This window comes from Manacus vitellinus, unplaced genomic scaffold, assembly GCF_001715985.3.
Source record: "Manacus vitellinus isolate BGI_N305 unplaced genomic scaffold, ASM171598v3 scaffold_5_pilon, whole genome shotgun sequence".
In the NCBI taxonomy this organism is placed as follows: domain Eukaryota; kingdom Metazoa; phylum Chordata; class Aves; order Passeriformes; family Pipridae; genus Manacus; species Manacus vitellinus.
In genome coordinates, this window is record NW_021940682.1 from 37432627 (window position 1) to 37453140 (window position 20514).

Genomic DNA, 20514 nt, shown 5'->3' on the forward strand with positions numbered 1-20514 from the left:
GTGTTAACTCTGATACACTGTCCTAGACCCAGTGAAACTTAAATTCCTTTCAAAACATGGCCGATAGCAGAGGGAGAAGTGAAGATCAACCTGCCTGCCAGAGTCAGATACGGTCCAAAGATGCATACTTGCAGAGAAATGCTACTTTGGTTCTTTTACTAGGTGTAGAAACAGCTGAGCAGCATCCTTGCAGGGCTGCAGCTCTGTACTCAAGCTACGCAATCTTTATAACCCCTTTTCTGTTATGACTTAGGGGATGGGCACCCCAACTATACCTTGATCTCTTCATTAACTTTAAAGATAGAGCAGCTAAAAGCACATGGAGATGAATACACAGCAGCCATCTAAAACAAGCACTCAGGGTCCCTTTTCTTTATTCTAGGGATGGCAGATGTGAAGGGATGTGTCCCAGCAAGGTTAGCAGGAGCACAGCCGGAGCCAGAAGCCAGCCACACTATTCAGGATGGTAGAACTGCACTGCAAATAAAATACAGTTTCATAGTCCAAATAAATAACTTAAAATAAATAAATAATTCTATCACACAAATATCTGTTAGAAATGCAATTTAAAAGACCCTCTTGCTTCGTGTTGTAAAAATATGAATGACTACTCAGGACAAGCTGTTTCACATACAATTCTTCTCTATATTCAGCAACTCCAAGGTTGGAATTTCATTTTTCAAAGTCAAAAGCATGGTTTAATAATTACTTGGTACAAAGACAGCTCTGTTTCTCTACCCTGCACTCAATATCAAATTCAGTATAGCTTGATACATCCTGTATTTTCATTCACACTTTCATTACAGTCCTACAAAGTAAAATCATTTATTATAAATTCTCTTGAATCTATTTGAAGCATCAAACAAAATGTGAAATTCAAAGAGAGAGAAAACAAAGCACCAGAAATCTTACCAGAAAAACAGTATTTCCTTTCTTATCCTCCTAGTTCTAACCATGAACCATAGTGAGCACTGACCATTGGTGGACATTAGAAAACAAAACTGAACTATAGGACTCTATGCAGCTTTAAAGTCCTAGTACAGCAGTGATAAAACCTGAGTGTCACCAGTGTCACCTCTGTGACAACTGCTCAAGCAATAGATAGCTCATTAAGGAGAACTAAGTGTCTAAGAAATGGTCTTTGCTAGCAGACTTAGTAATTTATTGGAAACAAAGGACACATTGGTTCTTCTCAAATTCTTTGCTGACCATCAGTCTAACACATCTAGGACTAAGAGCAAATTCATTCAAGTCTTCAATACTCATCTTCAGTGCCTCAGTCCAAATGACCCAATTTTTTACAGAGCTTTGGGTAAATTATTCACAAAGGGCTCAAACCACAGACAAATGTAAAGGGGAGAGTACAGCATCACATGAAGGAGGTTTTTGGCCACATACTCATGACCCAGATTCCTTTCCTAACAGCTAGATTCAAAGGCGCAGACATCAGGCAGACTACAGGGAATCATATCCCCAGTTAACCCTGCTGGCAGAAGATAGTACAAGAATCTGTCATCAAAGTAAGGAAATCTTCATGTAAAAGTGGAAAGTTGAAGCTTAATAGCAAATTTTCATCTATTGAATTGCTGTAATGTGTGTATGCCTATTATTGTAAAAGCTTGAAATACAGAAATATTTCTTCCTTGTTTGGCTGAATTTATCTCTTCTTCCTAAGAGAAGCTCTGGATTTACAAAACAGCTTATATGTTTCTTTTCCTGATATAATTTTTGCAGAAAACACTTACTAATTGGGAAAGTCATGTAGTTCTTACCTGGTAGTCTAAGAAGAGAAATCAGCAATGTTTTCACAGTAAAAGGCAAGTGGCCTTTTTGCAAAGTCACTGAGACTGATGTTATAATATGCCCCTACTAATAGTGATTGCAAACTAAGCATTTATTTACTTTCATGTAGCCTTAGCTAAACACCATTTGCTCCAGATGAAACAGTGACCAGGCAGCCTCAGCAGCTGGAATGAAACATTAGGAGAGTGTACCTGCATGACAATAAGAAGGTCAAACACCAAGATGAAAGAAGCCAAGAAGGCTCTTGAGACCTCATCACTTGGCAGAAATCCACGATTCAGCTTGTCCCAGCTGATCCAGTCAGTAGTGATGACAAGCACAACTACAGAGGTCAGAGTAAATAGAACCGTCCTAGAAGGGAGAAAAAAAATAGTTCAGAGAGAATACGATAGTAATGAAGATGCATCATTCCATTTTATCTGTCTTCTAATGGTCAGCTGGTGCTTTATCAGTGATTTTCCACTGATGGAAAGAGATTGAAGAAAATTAAGTGTACAAACAAATCTTTTAATTCAAACTAGGAAAGCAGTCAGTATCCTTAGTGAAAAGAAATTTAGTAGCTAGTACTAAGCATGTTGCAAAATTTGGCTGGAGTATATCACTGCTGTTCTTCATTCCATATTTTTCACTGAAGATACAAACAAATTAAGTAAAATAAGAAAGAAGTAAAATGTACCAAGGCTTGTATGATTATGCCAAATTCAAATGGACAAATTGAGAGAACATTGTCTAAGGCACTAAAGACATTAGAACCTTTGAAAATCTTTTCTAAGCTGTAGGAGCTATAGAACACTATCTCTGAAGTCTAATTTTTATACAGAAACATGTCTGAATAAAAGAAACTTTAATTGCACTAAATTAATTTTTAAAAAAATCCTGGGGACTGTAGAAAGATTTTGCTTTGTGTCTTCTAAGATGCTTTTTGTACAATTTTTCAACACATTTTATGACATTTCTGAGAAGTCTGAGAAGGAATGCATTATAAAAGTAATAAAGCCTCCATCTAAATGCTACAAGAATTCCAGAAGACACATTTGACTAATTCATACAATTCTGGAACACAGTACTTAAGAAAATATCTTTATAAACTATTCCTGCAAGATAACTCTACATCATTTCCATCAGCACTTTGGTGATATCCTTTGGAGTTGGCAGCAATGACTGACTGAATTCCTGGTTCCATGGAAGCAGGAAAACTTAGCTGGTAATTTGAGGGCGAACAAGGCTTCTCCCAGTACCCATAGTTTCCAGTAAGTCTGTGCTATAATAGGTGCATATCAACATCTGAATGCACACACATGGGTAAATAATTGTGGTAGGGTGGGTGAATTTTTTTTCTACAGCAATAACGTCTCATTTTCTTCAGCTACCGAGGGTTGTAAAACAAAGTGAAGAATATGTCCCATGACATTTCCAAACAGGACAAGTACTCAGCAGAGGAAAAGAAAAATCTGTATAGCAGGGGTCACAGGCTACCAGTCTGTACTCATTTCCTTTTATACAGCAGCCTTGGCTGTGTCTGTGCAGGAAGGGAAAACAAATATGCACATAAGTAGTAGTGTACCCATTTGGACTCTTTAACATCATTCTTCTGTGTCACGATGGGCTGTGCTTCTTCAGGATATAATGAGATGAAAAATTACTTGATTGCTGCCACCATTACCTTCAACATTTATTTTTATTGTTAATAAATTAATTCAGTTATATGCAACACTATGCTTGGCACTGTAACAATTTTCTTTTGAGAGTATTACCAGCATCTGGGAAAGGACAAAAAAAAAAAAAAAGAAGTGAAGCACATTAGACCTAAGCAATATTCAACCCCTGTTATTCCAAAATATCTGCTTAGTTACCATCTCACCTGTCAGTACTTGAAGCTGACTGACTTTCCTACAAGCTACACTTTGGTACATACCCAGAATAGTTTACTTCGGAAAGACAATTCGTGATGGTACCTCTTGCATATAGTTTCTTGAGACATACATAGGTGGTTTTTTCCTACTTATTTCACCTTCATATCTGAAATTCACATAGAGGTTAATGTTCTTACTTTTTCTGAGACGTTCTCCAGAAAGAAAACAGTCCTCAGGACTTGTCTGCTGGCCAGGCCATACTGCCCTGGCCACTGGCTGCCCTGGTTTTCCTCGACCTCTTTTGTGGAACAGTTTAGAACTGTAATTTAAATCTGAGTATTTTGCTATGGAAACCATATACCCAGAAGTTATGCTCAACACTATTCTGCCTCAGTCCTCTTGAATTATGCATTTGCATTTTGGAGCAAGAGTTCAAAGCATGGAAGGTCAAGTTTTGGCACGTAGGCAAGCAAAGGCAGATATATTTTTATTCATGCTTCATCGGCATGCAGGCAAAGACTAATGTGTGTGCTCAAGCTCTGATTTCCTTGAGGAAATGCATATGCACTTAAAAAAACTGCTTTGTTATTCAGTCTGAAATGTCAAATAGGGAGGGAAGGGAGTAGAAAATGGGTTGCTAATAGAATAAGAAAATGTGAGACCAATAAAAAAGGTTGGAAACAGACTTTCAGATAGTTGCATTAAACAGCATAATTAGCACTCTGTTGTATTTTTGACCTATGATACTGGAACACAGCAAGATATTCAATACATGCTTTTGGATTTATTATAAACTGAGTTTATTTGGGTTACAGTTCAGTTCACTTCTTGTGAAAGTACAGTGTCCTGGAGATTATGGAAAAAGCATGAGGACTTCATTTAACTTGACATAACTTGTATCAGATGAACCAATGTGAGCTACCCTGCAACATTTTGGGCAACATGTAGTTTGCCCAATATTCTGCAATGCACATTACCAAGAAAGAGCTATGCCATCAAACTATCCACAGCGCTGCTGGCAGGACCTCTCCTTCTCATTACAGAAAGGGTGCAAGGAGAAAGACAAGAGAGGACTGACTCTCCTCTGTCCCAGGCGATAGGAAATGCAACTTCTGTCTCTACTTCACAAAGGAAATACACTTTTATATTTCACTCCTAATTCTGGCTTGTTGTATTGAATGATTATGTGCCCTGGGCACCTATGCAATTGCAATAATACACATTTTACAACCTAGCCCATACTTCTCATCAGTCTGCAAATAAACACTGTCCAGGCCAATTGCATACTGAAGAGTTAAAATTATTAGGTAGGTCCACAAAAATCTGTGCTTATCACTGCCAGTGATGATCTAAAACTCTCAGTGCCACACTGAACTGAGGGGAAGCTTAAAGAGCGGAATTTTTACTGCCAGAAACCTCTCAAGAAGCAAACAATTTTTTAGACTGTATCTCTATAATCTTTGATTGCCAGGACTGATTTTGTCAAACTAAGTTATTCATGCAAAACTGAGTCAATACTACTGGGCCTCATTTGCCAACAGAAAATTAGTTTAGTCCTCAAAATCTTGGCAAGGTCCAAACCAAATGCACCTCTCCTTCCGCACCTTTCCATAACACTTTATTGTACTATAAGCTTTGACCAAGCTGACCAAACACTTAAAATCTATTCCCCAGGACACTGAACATTATGAGAAGTTACACACAACACGGAGCAGAAGCCTGAGTAGGTTTTAGTCATCAGTAGTCACTGCAGACAATCTCTCATGGCAGAGAGGGTCATGACCTCAACTTTGTAGAGATAAGACATAAGGTACTGCAGCGATCTTATGTCCTGGATGCTTGGAGACATCCACTTCTGCTGTCTTGCATGCCCTACCTCCCACATCAGGAATTCCCCAGGTAGTGCCCATGAGGCCCTGATCCTACTGCCACCCCAATGCAGTACCACAAAACCATTCAAAGCACATTCCCTCCAGACCTATATCAGAAGTACCTTAGACTCCTTCCAACCACAACTTCAGGAAACAGTCTGTGTTACTTGCCTGTACTGAGATCAAAACTGAATAAACCAGAATTTGTCCCTAGAAAGATAAAGACAAGGTAAGAAATATATACAAGTTTACAAACAAGAACTGTTTCCAATTTGAGTCTCCTGGTTCTTCATGTCTAAATCAGCAAGGCAAAGTGTACAAAAAAAAAATTCTGGTCTGTGATGGAACCTCATTTGTCAATAGCAAAAGTGAAGTTTTTCGTTCAAATGTTAAATACAATTCTTTTTGCAACCATATATAAGCAGAAAATAATACACAATTTTGAGCTGCTCATGGTTAGAGGTATTCTGAATTTTTTTTCTCTAGTACGACCCTCTGCCAAATCTTTTACGATGCTACAGCTTTGATGATCAGATAGCAAGAGTTCTTCTAAGACCAACTGAAGAAATGAAAGACAAACTTTGGCTATTTTCTTCATCTTCTTTCTGTCTTTTTCAAGAGACAAAAAACAGTATCTTGCCCTTTGACTACATCTTTTCCAGAAAAAACCACGTAACTGTGCTTTGGCAAAAGTAGCTCTTCGATTTGTATGACACAGCATTTTGAGAACTTTTCATCATAATTTCACACATAATTGCCACTAAGCTAGGTTATTTAAAAACCATGAAGCATTGCTAATAAGCATTCCAAGTATTGCCTAATACAATGTCTGTTTGAGACAGTACATATAAGACAGGACCAAAGAAGCTGGTTGCAATCCTTAGGGCTGCCCTTTGTGGGAGTAAAGTGTCTGCTGTTACAACTGTCCCCACCCACACCACACTGCCAGCTCCTGGCGGGTCTCTGCACTCCTCTGGGGCTTTCCCAGCTCAGGAAACCCCCCATATGCTGCAGTCCCTTGCTCTGCTGCGGAATGCACTTGCACTGTTGCTGATTGCCTTGGCACTAGCTGTTTATAATGTAATGTTTTTCATGAATGCACCCAAATACTTGCAAACACCCTGTGAAAACACTTACATAAAGGGGAGAAATAAATTTTACTGCTCTTGATATCTAAAAATGCTTTCCAGACCTCAGGAAAGAAAGATCATCCATCGAGTTAAATACTCTACACAGTTTTTAATCTCAGAATCAGCACTGGTCAAACATACAGTCACACAGTGTACAGTAACTATAAAGAACAATGCGGCTGCAGATATCCATATGCAAATGCCAACACTTTTTATTTCGCTTTCCTTAATTAGGAAGTGTTCTGTTATTTAATCTGTCAAAAATAGCAACTCTAAACTCACTTAAAATAAAATATTTAATTTGCTTGTTGCTTGGTGTCAGCACTGCTTCAGCAATTAAGCAAGTGTAAGGGACAGACGCTCTGCTGGTGAAAAGCATCTGGGTTTTCTGAAGCAGCACAGCTTCAATCCTCCAGCTGGCCACTGCTCTTCTGCCCCCACAGGGCAGTGCTCTGAAAGGAGAGAGGGAACAGGGACTTGAGAGTTCTGCCTTTATCAGCAGCTATTGCAGTGCCGTGGGGTACAGCAGTGCCATAGAATAACACAGTTGGTGCTGAGGATCCCATATTCACAGTGTTTGCATACTGTGGGCTAAACTGAGCACCTATCCATAACTGCAGCATACTAGGTGAGATCCCAAAAAACACCTTCCACTTCAGATGCACCCAGAAGAAATCCCACTTGTGCACCCCAGAGCAATCAATCCATACTGTGAACCAAAGGGCAGGTGGAGAGATAACTGGCAAATCCACTTAAGAAGTGCGGTACTGAAACAAACTGGTAATACATACACAGCCTAGAAATATAGGAATTTTCAGAAAGTTAAATACAGGGGATCTCTTTTGTTAAAATAAGGTGCTTGTTCCCCTGATGGGGACAAACGTGTGGTAGAGATATGAAATGATACTACCGGCAGATTTCAGAGCACCTCACTCCCCAAAACATGCTCTGCAGGCGTGAAGAAGTGGGAGAAATTACATTAATGTAGATTCCCACCAAAAAGACTTAATTATCTGAAGTTAAACATCAATTAGAAGAAAATGGATAATAATTCAAACTTTGAATTGCATTATCTTTTCAAAAACCTTGGCACCACAATAGTGTATGTCTGACTTATGTCCTACAGTGGGAAGTAATAGGTAAGCAATTCAGTATTTGCCAGTAACTACCAGTTCTGTAATTGCCCGTCCTTAAACTGCAAGTTCTGAAATACTCCTAATGTTGTGACTGGCTCATAAATACTTATCAATAGCAGACACTTCACATTTTAAGAACCTTGCATTCTCAGTTAAGTCTTCTGAGCTATGCTTGTTGTCATTCTGCCTGGTGAGCTGAAGAAACTAGACAAGGCAAAGTATAAAGGATGCTCTGAGTCTGGTAAAACTGGAATTATTCTGCATTTTTATAAATTCATTTTACTTAAAAACTGAAGAAGAAAGTAAACAGCATTAGTTTATTTTTTCCAGCTATATCAGTTTGTCAAAGAAAGGACACTACCTTTCCTACAAACATAGCTTTACTTCTATCCTTTGACTGTAACAGCTGCAGTTTTATTAGGGTGTATCAATATGACTACTCCAGAGCTATTTGGGATTTTTGCACAAAGATTTGCATAAAGCCTGAAATTACATTTATGGTAATGCATAGAGGAAACATTTTGCTATGTTTTATGTAATAAATGAAGTGAATAAGATTAGGTAATGTAATCACATGGTGAATTCTAGAGAGCATCATTTTTTTATTACAGATAGAAGCATCTTTGAATTTCCTTTTGTCACACCATTTATTTAGTAAAATGAAAGTGTTATCTATTCCAAATAGCATCTAATTTAAGTTAAACTCATCACCATTAGCTTTAAGTTTCAAATGCCATTTCCTATCTGTGAAACAGAAAAGCAAAACCAGCTTAAGATGGTTCATGGTCTTACTTATAAAAGACATTTTCAATCACCATCTATCATATACAAGGTAGTACAGGATTCACACAAGTTATATCCAAGGAACTATACTCCATATTCAACCTCCAAAGTTAGAAGTTAATTGCTTAACTTCAGTAGAAAGTTTTTTTAGAAAGCTTTTTAGAAAGTGGATTTTTGAAAGAAAAACCCAAACAATTCTATACAAGGTAAAGAGAAGTCAATCTTCTGGTTTACTTTCAGATAGATACATTACTTATTCTATCAACAGAATGGGGAGTGGAAGACAGCTGCTCAAGAAACAACAGACACAAGATTTTAAAAAATATTTTCAGAGCATCAAATGTGCCTTAGGATACACCTGCCTGGCAATTTTTCAGTGAAAATGGTTTATATTCAGACAAGGACAATTCATCAATGCACAGAATTTATCTGTAAAAGGGATGATTTCCGTAACATGAGGGAAGCTGAGTCATCTCAGCTGCACAAGATGAAGCAATCAGTGCAGGGACCAATACCTGTTCTGCATGAATCACACCAGGTATTTGAATATTAATGACACCAGCTGGATGCAATGACAAGCAGTTTTTGCACGCTACAGGGTACTATTTGTTCAAATTCTCTGGCTGGAGCTGCTCTACTTCGTATACACAAGTCAACAGTAGTACAACACTGGACACAGATCTCCTACACCCAACTGTGTGTCTCAGTGCTTAGTTATTATCAGTCTCTGGTAAGAGTGAGGTAAAGATTGTTCATCATAGTGGAAAGACAGGGGATCATATGTCAAAACATACAAAACAGAGACTATGGCTTTTCATGCTTCCAGCATCCCTAGTAACTGCTAGAAACTGGTTATGAGAAGAAAACATTATTAGCCTCCTTTTCTCAGTTATCATTAAATACTCAGTAAAGTCTTAAATTCATTGTAATGTAGAATAGGAAGAAGCTTTTAAAACGGAAAAAAATACATGTCTTTACATTTAGAAGGAAAATCTCATTTCAAATGCATTTAGATGGTAACTGAAATGCTACTCTAAGAGCCTAAACTTAAGCTTTTAAGACCTACAGCAGGATCTAGAAGTATATCCCAACATCTCCTTGATTTTCCTGAGTTGAAACATGTTATTAAATTCTAGCTTTAGAAACAAGCCAGAGCATAAGTGTGGATTTAACACCACATTTTCAAGCCTTTCTATGATCTGTGTTATTTGGATTTTTAGATGGTTGATTTAAGACAAACTGATTGATTTTCGGAAGACACAATTAACAACATGTAAGTCAGAAAAGTATAAAAATCAATTCATTAATAAGCCAATTTTTTCATTAATAAATAACTTCATTATTTATTTCCCAAATACTGAAATTACCAGCAGTGCTTGTGTTCACAACTTATCATCTTGTTACTCGTAAAAAAAAGGTTTTGGTAAGAGTGGCTGGGAGAGCTATTAAATTCTCAGGGCTTCTCAGACAATGTATTATATCCACAACTGAAATTAAAAAATACAGTTCAAATTTGGAATAAGCTAAATATAACAGTTTAAGAGCTTTTTATGTTCTGGAATAGATTAGCTGTATAATTTACCTATACAGTAGTTTGATGGAATAAGAAATTTCTCATTATTTTAGGTTTCATACCATGATATCTATGGGATATAGTTTCTCATTCATCAAGATGTCGTGCCTTTTACAATTATATGTCTGCAAACCCTATCAAAGTAGAATATAATTACAACTGTTTTGAACCGCTCTTCAATTTTTTTTTTCCCAAGGCATTTTAAATAAATACAGGGTCTTTCATCTAACAATTTGATTATATTTTTACTAAATGTATTTCCAAAACAACTCCAACACACAAAAAAAAAAAATCCCAAAAGCTTTAATCTTGCTTCCTGAGCAATGCATTTTTATGTCAAAACCCTTTCAAATAATATCAATTTACCCTAGTAAGAAAAGAACATTAAGTAGACATCAAGCTGAGTGTGCGCTGGGCATGTGTGCTGGCAGCAAAGAAGCCCCAACAGTGTCCAGGGCTGTAATAACAGAGGCATGACCAGTAGATCAAGGAAAATCACTTTGCTCCACTTCACACTTGTTAGACCATAACCAGAATATCACATGCAGATTTTGGCCAACCATACATAAAAAGCACCAGTAAATTAAAGTGGAGTTTTTTAAAGCTTCTGTTTGGGGGCTGAAGCACCTGTACTGCGAAGACAGTTTGGCGAATGAGAGAGCCTAACAGCTCCCCACCAAGTGCCTCTGGGTAGATTAGTAGTTTTCTTCAAAGACAGTCAATGACAGGACAATAAGAGACAATGTACACGTTGAAACAAGAGAGATTCAAATTGCCTATAAGGAAAAACGATTTCTGATGAGGCCCTCCAGGCTACCTGGAGAGGCTGTGCAATCTCCATCCCTACAAAGTTTTTGAGACCAAACTGGATGGATAAAGCTCTGAGCTACCTCTGAGTCACTTCAGAGATGACCCTGCTTTGAGTGGGAGATTAGAGACCTCCTCAGATCCTGGATTCCAGTCTGAATTATCCTGTGATCCTATGCTTCTATGAATTTTTCCTCCACAAAAAAGAATCCTACTAGACAAGCATGTAAGTTACACATAATTAACATCTTTGAAAGAAACATGATCTTAATCATCTAACAAGCAATCCTATTTGCCTATAGAAAAAAACATGAGCAGCAATGCACTAGCCTCAAACCAGAAAAGTATTACAATTCCTCCTGAAAAAAATTTATACAAGCAGTACTGAAAGGGGGTTTTTTGTGCACAGGATTTATGAATTTCAGCTGACATTGTTGCTCCAACTAAGCTGTTACAAATGCAAGCACTCAAATCTTCACTTTACATTTATAGTAATTGCAACATGTAATACTTTTTGTGGATAATTCAAGAAGAATTAATACCAACTAAAAAGTTGCCTAGAAAATAAAAGTTAATATGCACAAGCTGAGCCAATTCCATTATAAGGTTGACACATGTCTTCTTAAAAATCACATCCAAATTACTGTGATTTTGACCTCCTGGATAGTTAACCTTTCTAAGAATAGAACAGGGTTAGAAAGAAGATTGAGGAAAAAGAAGTTAATACAGAGACTCACTAGAATACATCCTAACAGCCAGTGCTACTCTGATAATTATATGTCCAGTTCTGTGACGATATGAATATTGTCACTTTTCCACTGAAAGATGAACATGAGGAATTTCCAAGAAGGTGTACAAAAGAACTTGGGAATTGTTACGGCTAAATTCACTAAGATGCCCAGACAAATATTTGGTTAAATTTTGAGTTTTCCAGGAAACGGTTATCCCTCTCAAGCAGAAACTTTTCACTATTTCAGAAAAAGTTCCATGTCCTGTCCTTAGTCTAATCTGCACACTTTTCCAAATTGTTACAGTAAACAGAAACCAGATAAATCCTGAAAAAAATAGCAATATTCAGGGAACTCAGCAAAGATTCGGCAAACCCAGGCTGATGCTTTTCACCTCCCTGCAGTGAGAAACGCAGGGCCTCAGACCAGCATTCATCCGTGTGGATTTGATCACCATGCTACTGGTTATTCTGAGGAGACTGAGGCTCTCACTAGTTTTGATCAGAAATTCCTTCCCAGGGATGAGAAGCAGTTTTCAGTGAAAGTTTAATCAAAAATAATGCTTATCTGAATGTTTTGGTTTTCTCAAAAAATAGCAATCCAAAGCTGTCAAAACAAGGGGCCACATCCAGGTTAGGTTTCGTATCCACCCAGTTTATCTTCCAGAGACTCAAATACTGCATCAATTTTTGTTTTGCCTTCATTATTAGAATGATCTCAAAATAGTTTAGGTAGTGCTGAAGAGACCCTGAGTTTAATAGAGATGGCACTGACCAAACTGTGTTAAACATCCTTTTCTTTCTGTAAAATACTTCAACACGTTTGACAAGCATAAAAGCTTAAGTCTCTCTTCCCACCACTTCTGTGATTGCTCAGTGATTCTCCAGTAAGCACCTACAGTGAGCAGGTAGAAGAATATTTTTGGGAGGGCTATACTTTGCAGCATCTCACTTTCTCTCAAAGAGGAGACCTTTGTATTGTTGATGAGACTTTGACAGAGTTGACATTACATTAATTTGTCAAGTTCTTCACCAAGTTTTTTGGTTTATATTCTTACTGGGAGCCTTGGAAATAACTGTCATCTGTAGCAAAGAGGTCTTGAAAGATGAATGTGACTTACAATCATGCCTGGGTCTTTCCAACCATTATTGGCAATCTATCACAGAGATTTCTGAGTTGATAACCCCATCAATATCTACTGAAAAAAAAAAAGGAAATCTCTTTCATCTGAGGCACTGGCCACTTTCACTAAGTTAAAGCAGGTTTTTTGTATGCAATGGCAGTATTTTGATATTCTAATAGGGAGAAATGGACTTTATCCTTAAAACTCCACAAATATTGTTAAATACTACACTAGATAGTCATGTCATTCTACATTTAAAGGTGGCTTCAGATATGGATTATACAGGACTGTGGTAACCACCAGTTGTGTTATGAACAGTAACTGCAGAATGGCATAACATCTTCCCTGAAGGCAGCTGCCCGTGAAGTAAGATGTCCATAATTGCATTCAGAATATTCTATAACCCATGAGTTCTTGAGAAAATGATGCATCATAGAATAAATTCAAACAATGCTTCCAGTGACTAATGCTGTCACCAATTTATCTTCCAATCAAATGATACTTTCCCTGAATTTGCATAGATCTAAATGCCAGGAAAACAGATCTTTAGTTCCATTTAGAATTCTAGAATTACATTTGCATCAAATTTGTTTAAAAGATGGGATGTGTGGCTCTGTAAGGAATGGCACCAGCAAAGGCTCTGCTGCTTTACTCAAATGGGAAGAACTAAGCATATGAAGGTTTTTTGTTTACAAGAGGGTATATAGATAACCTCTTTCTTAAGTAAAAAAACAGAAAAGGTTTTCATAATTCAGTTTGAAGAACAAAGACTACTTCCTATCTGGACTGATCATGTGGAAAAATGTCCTCAAATCTCTACTTGAAAAATGATAACAGAACAGCTCACAAAGTCAAGAAGTTTGGAACAAATTGATACCTTAACACCTGTGAAAAGTACTTAAAATCTCAGCTCCTGCTTTACATACTATGCTGACAACATGTGCCTGCTGTGCTGACACCTTAGACCTTGCCATCAATGGCATTCAAAATAGCTCTGACCTAGGTGTTCTTTAAAAATGAATTGTTCAAAAACATCTCCAAGAACTTTCTACTTACATTAATATACATTGCAGTGATTTGTTAAGCCCATTCTTTTTGTAACCCAAGGCATGCTAATGATTGTTCAGTTTTCATTTATTACAAAAAAACTTACTAATATGTAGCAAATTAACATGCATCTTTAATTTTGTCTTGTCTTATAACACAGACACACCTGCTGCCAATTAGAGTCTTATTAATGCTCATTCACTTTGCGCATATTGCAAAGAGAATGATAAAACTGAGCCCTAACACCCAGTGTCCTAATGAGCACAGCTGTGTCACAAGGCCAAAAGGTTCCTGGAACAATCCAAAGCTCAGACGTTAAATGGCACTTGCAAATGGGATAATAATACCTTCTTTCTCTTTCTGCTTATTTAGGGATAGACAAGGAAGTTGAATCCTTCCTCTCTCAGTTCAAGGAGCTCTGCTTTTGTCCTTGTATTGGGCATTACCACAATCACAGCAACTCACATCACTGCAGAAATCCATATAGCATGAATGATCTTAAAAACTAAAATAATAAAAGTGAAGAGGTAAAAGGAATAATGGCATTACAAAGTAGTGATTCCTCTCTCCTAAACTATTTTAACCTATCTCTATTTCCAAACTGATCAGAAAACACAAAAATGAACATAATAAGATGGCTTGGCAAGACGGACGGATAGTTAAAATATGTGAAATTTTCACAAGGTCCATGGGAAGACCTCAAGACATAACTTTGTGTCTGAAGCTAGGATCTAAATTCATAGCTAGGCAATTATATTTAAATGGTCTGATTTTCTGGAGTACCACAAGCCCGAAAAATCTGATGTAGGTCAAATTCAAGGGAAAATTTTATATATTTAGATATTAATAATAATAATAATAATAATAATATTTACAATAATAATATAGGATAGTAAGTTCAGATGGTTAAGGTATGAATATTTTGGCTATGACTTGTTTTCCTGGAAGGGTAAAGCATTTTTCCTTTGCATCACCTTCTGAATACATATACCTAGACATTAGTGTCAGCTTTCTTTATCAATCTGTTCTTGCTATTGTGAGGCTGTCACAAGACACATTACAGTTTAGAACCTTACTATACAAGGTAAGCATGCAACTTCTGACACAGATGAAGCCAAATTATTTGCCCACATATCACAATCAAAAACCCAGTCAGGTTTCTGATGCAAGAATCATAAGGATATACATCTTAAGAATAATATTACTCGAGATCAGAAAATAAGTCTTCAAGAAAAAACCCAAGCAAATAGCAAAATTCAATACATGAATGTAAAATGGAGCCTGATTAAGTGGAAACAAAAAAACACAGAAAGAAACATACATCAAGCACCTGAATTTTGCTTATTAAATAATGAGAAAATATGAAACAAAACTGTGATGAAAGAAATACAGGAGTTGCAAGAGGAAAGTACTATCAAAGGTGAGAAATGAGCTTAAGACTAAACTAATCAAACAGCATAGCTGTCATTGTAAGCTGCTATTTTTATGGATACCATGGAGCTCATTAACTACTGGAAGGAAAAAGGTCCCTACAAATAACTGAAGAAAAAGAGGATTAAACTTTCACTGAAGACTAGTGGGCTTATACCATCAATTTTCAAAAGATGAAGGTCAGGTGCTCATTTCAACATACTTAGGCGAGTGTTCCTTTTCACTAAGAAATGTCAATCAGCTAATGATGGTTAAAGTCAATATCAAAAACCATTGACCAAAACTGTTCACAATTGTGAACAATTTTTTGAATGAAGTTTTCTTCATTTTGCAGCATCACCAAGAGTGCTTACCCTTTGCCTGAACTGAAGGTCCTAAGTTAATTCTACTTCTCTAGAAAATTATATGACATGACATATTGCTGACATCTGCAGTAACATGTATATATTAAAAGCATATTTTTTCATTAAAATTATTATATTATTATAATATATAATATAATATATACTAATATATATTAGTAGAGATATATAAAGACTTTTCTCCAGACCTGATGAAAGTCTACTGGGAGCTTTGAGGCCTCAAAAACTCCATTGCATTTAATAAAATAACTATAGTGTCACTAGAAAGTAAATTTTGCTTCAATAACAGCCTTGAAATTATATAGAGAAACAAAAGCACACTTCTGGCTTTAGTTAAGTGTTTACTTCACACAAGTGCCTCTGCTTCACTGTGCCATTATCCACCAGCAGAGTATACCATTACTGGAACACAAGCTCTCATTCCACTAATGTTATTGCTTAAAGAACATATTAGGATGCTGGTGTTTTCATACAGGAGATATCCATACATCTTTCACAAGTAATTACATTACAAGCAATCCTTTTAAGAGGTCGTTTTTGCTCAGTTGCTTTGCCAATAGCTCTAAGCTTGGTTATATGACAATCCCACTTACTCATAGCACATGAATTGATAACAGATGAACCAGCTAATACACTGGTGCTCTCTGATCAGTCACAAATCATAGCACTTAGGCCCATCAAAGGAAACAAACTTTCATTACAAAGCCTCAAATAGTTTGGTTTTATTTCTTACTGAAAACAGCAGAGAAAGCATGGAATTGCTGAATCTGGAAACAGTATGTGTTCTTTTGTACATTTTGCAAAGAACAACGATTATCAGGAAATACAATCACCAACGTTTTGAAGAGTGACGGCATTCACAATGATATAAAAAATCAGCCTTTAATGACAGTACAAGCATCTCCTTCATGAAGGATAAAAGCAGTAATATGAAGACACGGAATACAGGCCATATCACAAAATACTCTAATTTGAAGACCTAATAATGCCAGCAGATTCAGACTAAGAAGTTTTACTAAATATTCAAACACTTCCTGAATTAATTCTGAAGACTGTTTTCCATACTGTGAATTATGTCAAATTTATTAATGAATAAAACCTGTTAACCTGAATACTAACCCTGCATTTTTCTACTACAGTCTACTCCTTGTTCCTGAGACAGTGATTAAAAATAGCAACTCTGACTGTATCTGTCAGTCAGTGCACACACAGATGATGCAGGAGCAGTGTGCAGAAGTGTTTTTGAACCATCAACAAGCAGTACACAGAAAGGCAGTGAATAAATTAAACCAAAAAATAAGCCTCAGGCTGATGTGTTTGAACTTCACTGCAAACATTCCTCATGCATATTTAATTGCTCTATTGAGACTGTGACTGTTCTGGAGATGTTCCAGGCATTATTTCCATTCCATTAGTACGCTTGCAGTATGTGTACTCCTTAACCCAAAATGATTGATTCTATAAATGTCTTCCCACTTACTGACCTGAACATCAATTGAGGTTGTGTATAGATTAAAAGAGAGTGTATGCTTTTTGAAACCAGCCAAAATATATCGTACTCACAAGAAAGATCTTATGGCACAAGAAGAAAGTGGTACTCCTAACTGTACATATCAGTTTATGGTTTCACAGATATGTTTCAGGAAGGAAGAAATGGAAATTATAAGGGTTTAAAAACTCTGCTGAACTACACTTTAAACAGAAGCTTAATTTAAAGTCCCATCTTTCTGAAACATAACAAAATCACTCTGAAATACAATTATGCATTTGTCTGTGCTTGCATCTTGTAAATTAATTAGTTTTGGGAGAAGGTAAATTTTTTTACTTTCCATAAAAATAAAACTTCAGAAGTTTAGATAATTTTACCAATTCAGAGGTACACAAGGGGAAAAGCTCCATGTTTTTAAAATATCTTCATTAAAACCAAGATAATGTTTTAAACTGTAATTTTTTCTAATATGAACTAAAAGTTTTCCTCTTCAAATTATTAAAGATAAGTATGATTAAAGTATACCAGTTCGAATTTTGAGTAAGCCACTCTGAGGAAACAAGTGACAGAAGAGAAAAGAATCCCAGGTTGCACCAGGGGAGGTTTAGATTGGCTATCAGGATAAATTTCTTCACTGAAAGGGTTGTCAAACATTGGAACAGGGTGCCCAGGGAAGTGGTTGGAGATATTTAAAAGACATGTAGACATGGCACTTAGAGACATGGTTTAGTGGTGGATTAGGTGTTGGATTAGTACTTGGACTTGATGAAGTTAAAGGTCTTTTTCAACCTAAGCAATTCTATGATCAACTTGAAAGCTACAGACAGTCTTAAAACCTTAGTCTTTAAGACATTAAAATCAGTTGTATCACACTTTGAATGAAAAAATTCCTTATTATAGAGGTATGCTTATGCAGCTTGATCAAGCTTGAATATTGAAAGAATCCCTTGGAAACATTTATATTCATATTATACTTTATTTACAAAGTTTACAAACATGAGTATGTTAGACTACATGTAACAGAATACTGGAGAGAAGCTTAGACAAGAAATCTGGACCTGCCTTTGAGACAAGTTTCATCCTGAAAGCTAATGCACTAAAAATGACATTGCCATTACACGTGCTGTCTTCCTCCAGATCCTCCATATAAAATTTATTCAATTTAAAACTTATTGTTTCCCACTTAAATTCCAGCTCTTTCAACTCAGTATATCATTTAAAAGTCAAATAAGATATTTCCAGCTTGTTTACTGTCATTGAAAACATGCCTCACTCTGTTTTCTTCCCAAGACCTATGCTTCCTGTGCCATGCCAATTGGCCCTGAATATTTCCATAAATGAGGTCAGGTCAAAGTATGCAAATAAGTAGATGCTGAGCACGTGTCAAGGGCTATTTTTTACTGACACAATACTTTTGTGAGCAGCAAATATGGATTTGCAGATGAGGGATTTAGCACATCTTTGTGCCATGTTCCTTTTTAAAACTAGAATTCCAGATAGTAACCTCCCTGGAACAGAGAGTTCACTTCTCTTGGGATGTGCAATGTTGGCACAGGTGAGAACATTTTTAACAGTGGTTTGCTTTGAAACCATGCTCATGGGTTGGTTGTTTATAGAAAATTAATTTACTAGAATTTATAAATTTATTAATCCATATTAATAGTATTATAGTAGAGTATAGCAGAGACCAAAGCAGAGATTATAGTAGATATCATAGAATCAGAATGGTTTCGGTTGGATGGGGGGTTAGAGATCATTTAGTTCCAACTCCCCTTCCAACGCCTTCCACCAGACCAAGTGGCTCAGAGCCCCATTCAACCTGGCCTTGAAAGCTTCCAGGGATAGGGCATCCACAGCTTCTCTGGGCAACCCCTTCCAGTGCCTCACCACCCTCACAGGAAAGAATTTCTTCCTTATATGTAGTCTAAACCTGTCCCCTTTCAGTTTAAAGTCATTCCCCGTTGTCCTGTCAAGACATGCCTTTATAAAGTCCCTCTCCATTTTTTTTGTCAGATCCTTTTGTCACTGGAAGGCTGCTGTAAGGTCTCCCTGGAACTTTCTCATCTTCAGGCTGAACAACTCCAGCTATCTCGGCCTGTCTTCACAGGAGAAGTGCTCCAGCCAATCTCCAGCAAAATTCCAATAGTTACGTATCAATGCAAATAAAAATCAAAACCAATGCATCTAAATTAAAAGTACCATATATTAAAAAGCAGAATAGCTTAGAAACTTGCACTCAAGTTAACACAGTCACACAATCTCAAAGAGAACATTTATTCAGCACTGGGAGAATGCCATATCCAGTATATTTAAAATAAGAAATATTTTTTTTTATTTTCAGCATAACTTTGAATAACCTAAAACTGCCATTGCGAGTCATTAAACTGAAATTAAAACCTCCTTCATTTTAACGTAATAATTGGACTGTTTCTTGGCCTTTGTCCTCTACCTTGCCAATTGTAAGATATTTTGTAATAAATTAAATTAAATTCAAATTGCTTTATGGCAGAACTAATGGATTCTGATAGGGTGTGTAAAAAACAAATGGGGAAGCAGAAGACAAGAGTATGCAAACAGCAAAATGCAGTAAAAAAGCTTCAAAAAATATGAGCCTTTCTCAAAGAAATTAGATTATTCTCATAGCCTAGATTATTCTCAAGGCTGAGTAATTTTTTTCCAGTTGTTTTCACTGGTTTTGCTTTCCCCCTCAGCCATCACAGACAAGGGCTGATGCCCTTTCCATTGAAATCCAGAAAGATTTACTCTTTGTCTGCATGAGAAGCAGCACTGTGCTCGGCCATCTACCAACACAATCAGTAATACAATGAGAACAGTAAACTGAAGTCAAGGTGGTTTTGATTCCAGGAATAGATTACTTCCATAGGTAAAGAATCTGCAAAGATGGAAAACGTCTAGTACTGTATTAACATATCTTTATTTAAACATTATTCACTGGAACTCTTTACTTTGATTAGCTAGTATCGTAAATTCATTATGTTCATCAGTATAACTTCCCGTTAGACAAAGTACCTCAAATATGCATGGTCTGAAACTTAACTGGCATCGAGTTTTGTAAGGACTTAACTGCTAACACGATTTAAAAAAAAAAATCTAGCAAAGATGCTAAAGTATCAAAACACACATTATGAAAACAAGAGACCTGCAGCGCACCTTTTGTTAACAACCTTTTGTTGTGATTTCATTGACAATTTAATCTACCCTTTGCCTTGCTTTTTCTACAGTCACAATTACAAACAGATAACATGCAATTATCTGAAATAAAAATATAGCCACGGTATTCTCATTATGCTATCCAGCCTAAATAAGATATTATAAATTGAATGCATTGATTAAGATATCTGTCAGCAAATGCATTTA

The 20514-nt window shown here is 36.6% G+C and overlaps 1 protein-coding gene across 2 annotated transcripts in view; it reads right to left on the reverse strand.

Annotated features, from left to right (window-relative positions):
• The window catches only part of TMEM117 (transmembrane protein 117), a 185953-nt gene that overhangs the window by 35733 nt on the left and 129706 nt on the right, over positions 1 to 20514 (reverse strand). For both annotated transcript variants that reach the window (XM_029963660.1, XM_029963661.1), the window contains exon 5: positions 1995 to 2154. In XM_029963660.1, coding sequence (XP_029819520.1) covers positions 1995 to 2154 — 160 coding nt within the window. The remainder of the gene's footprint in view (positions 1 to 1994; positions 2155 to 20514) is intronic.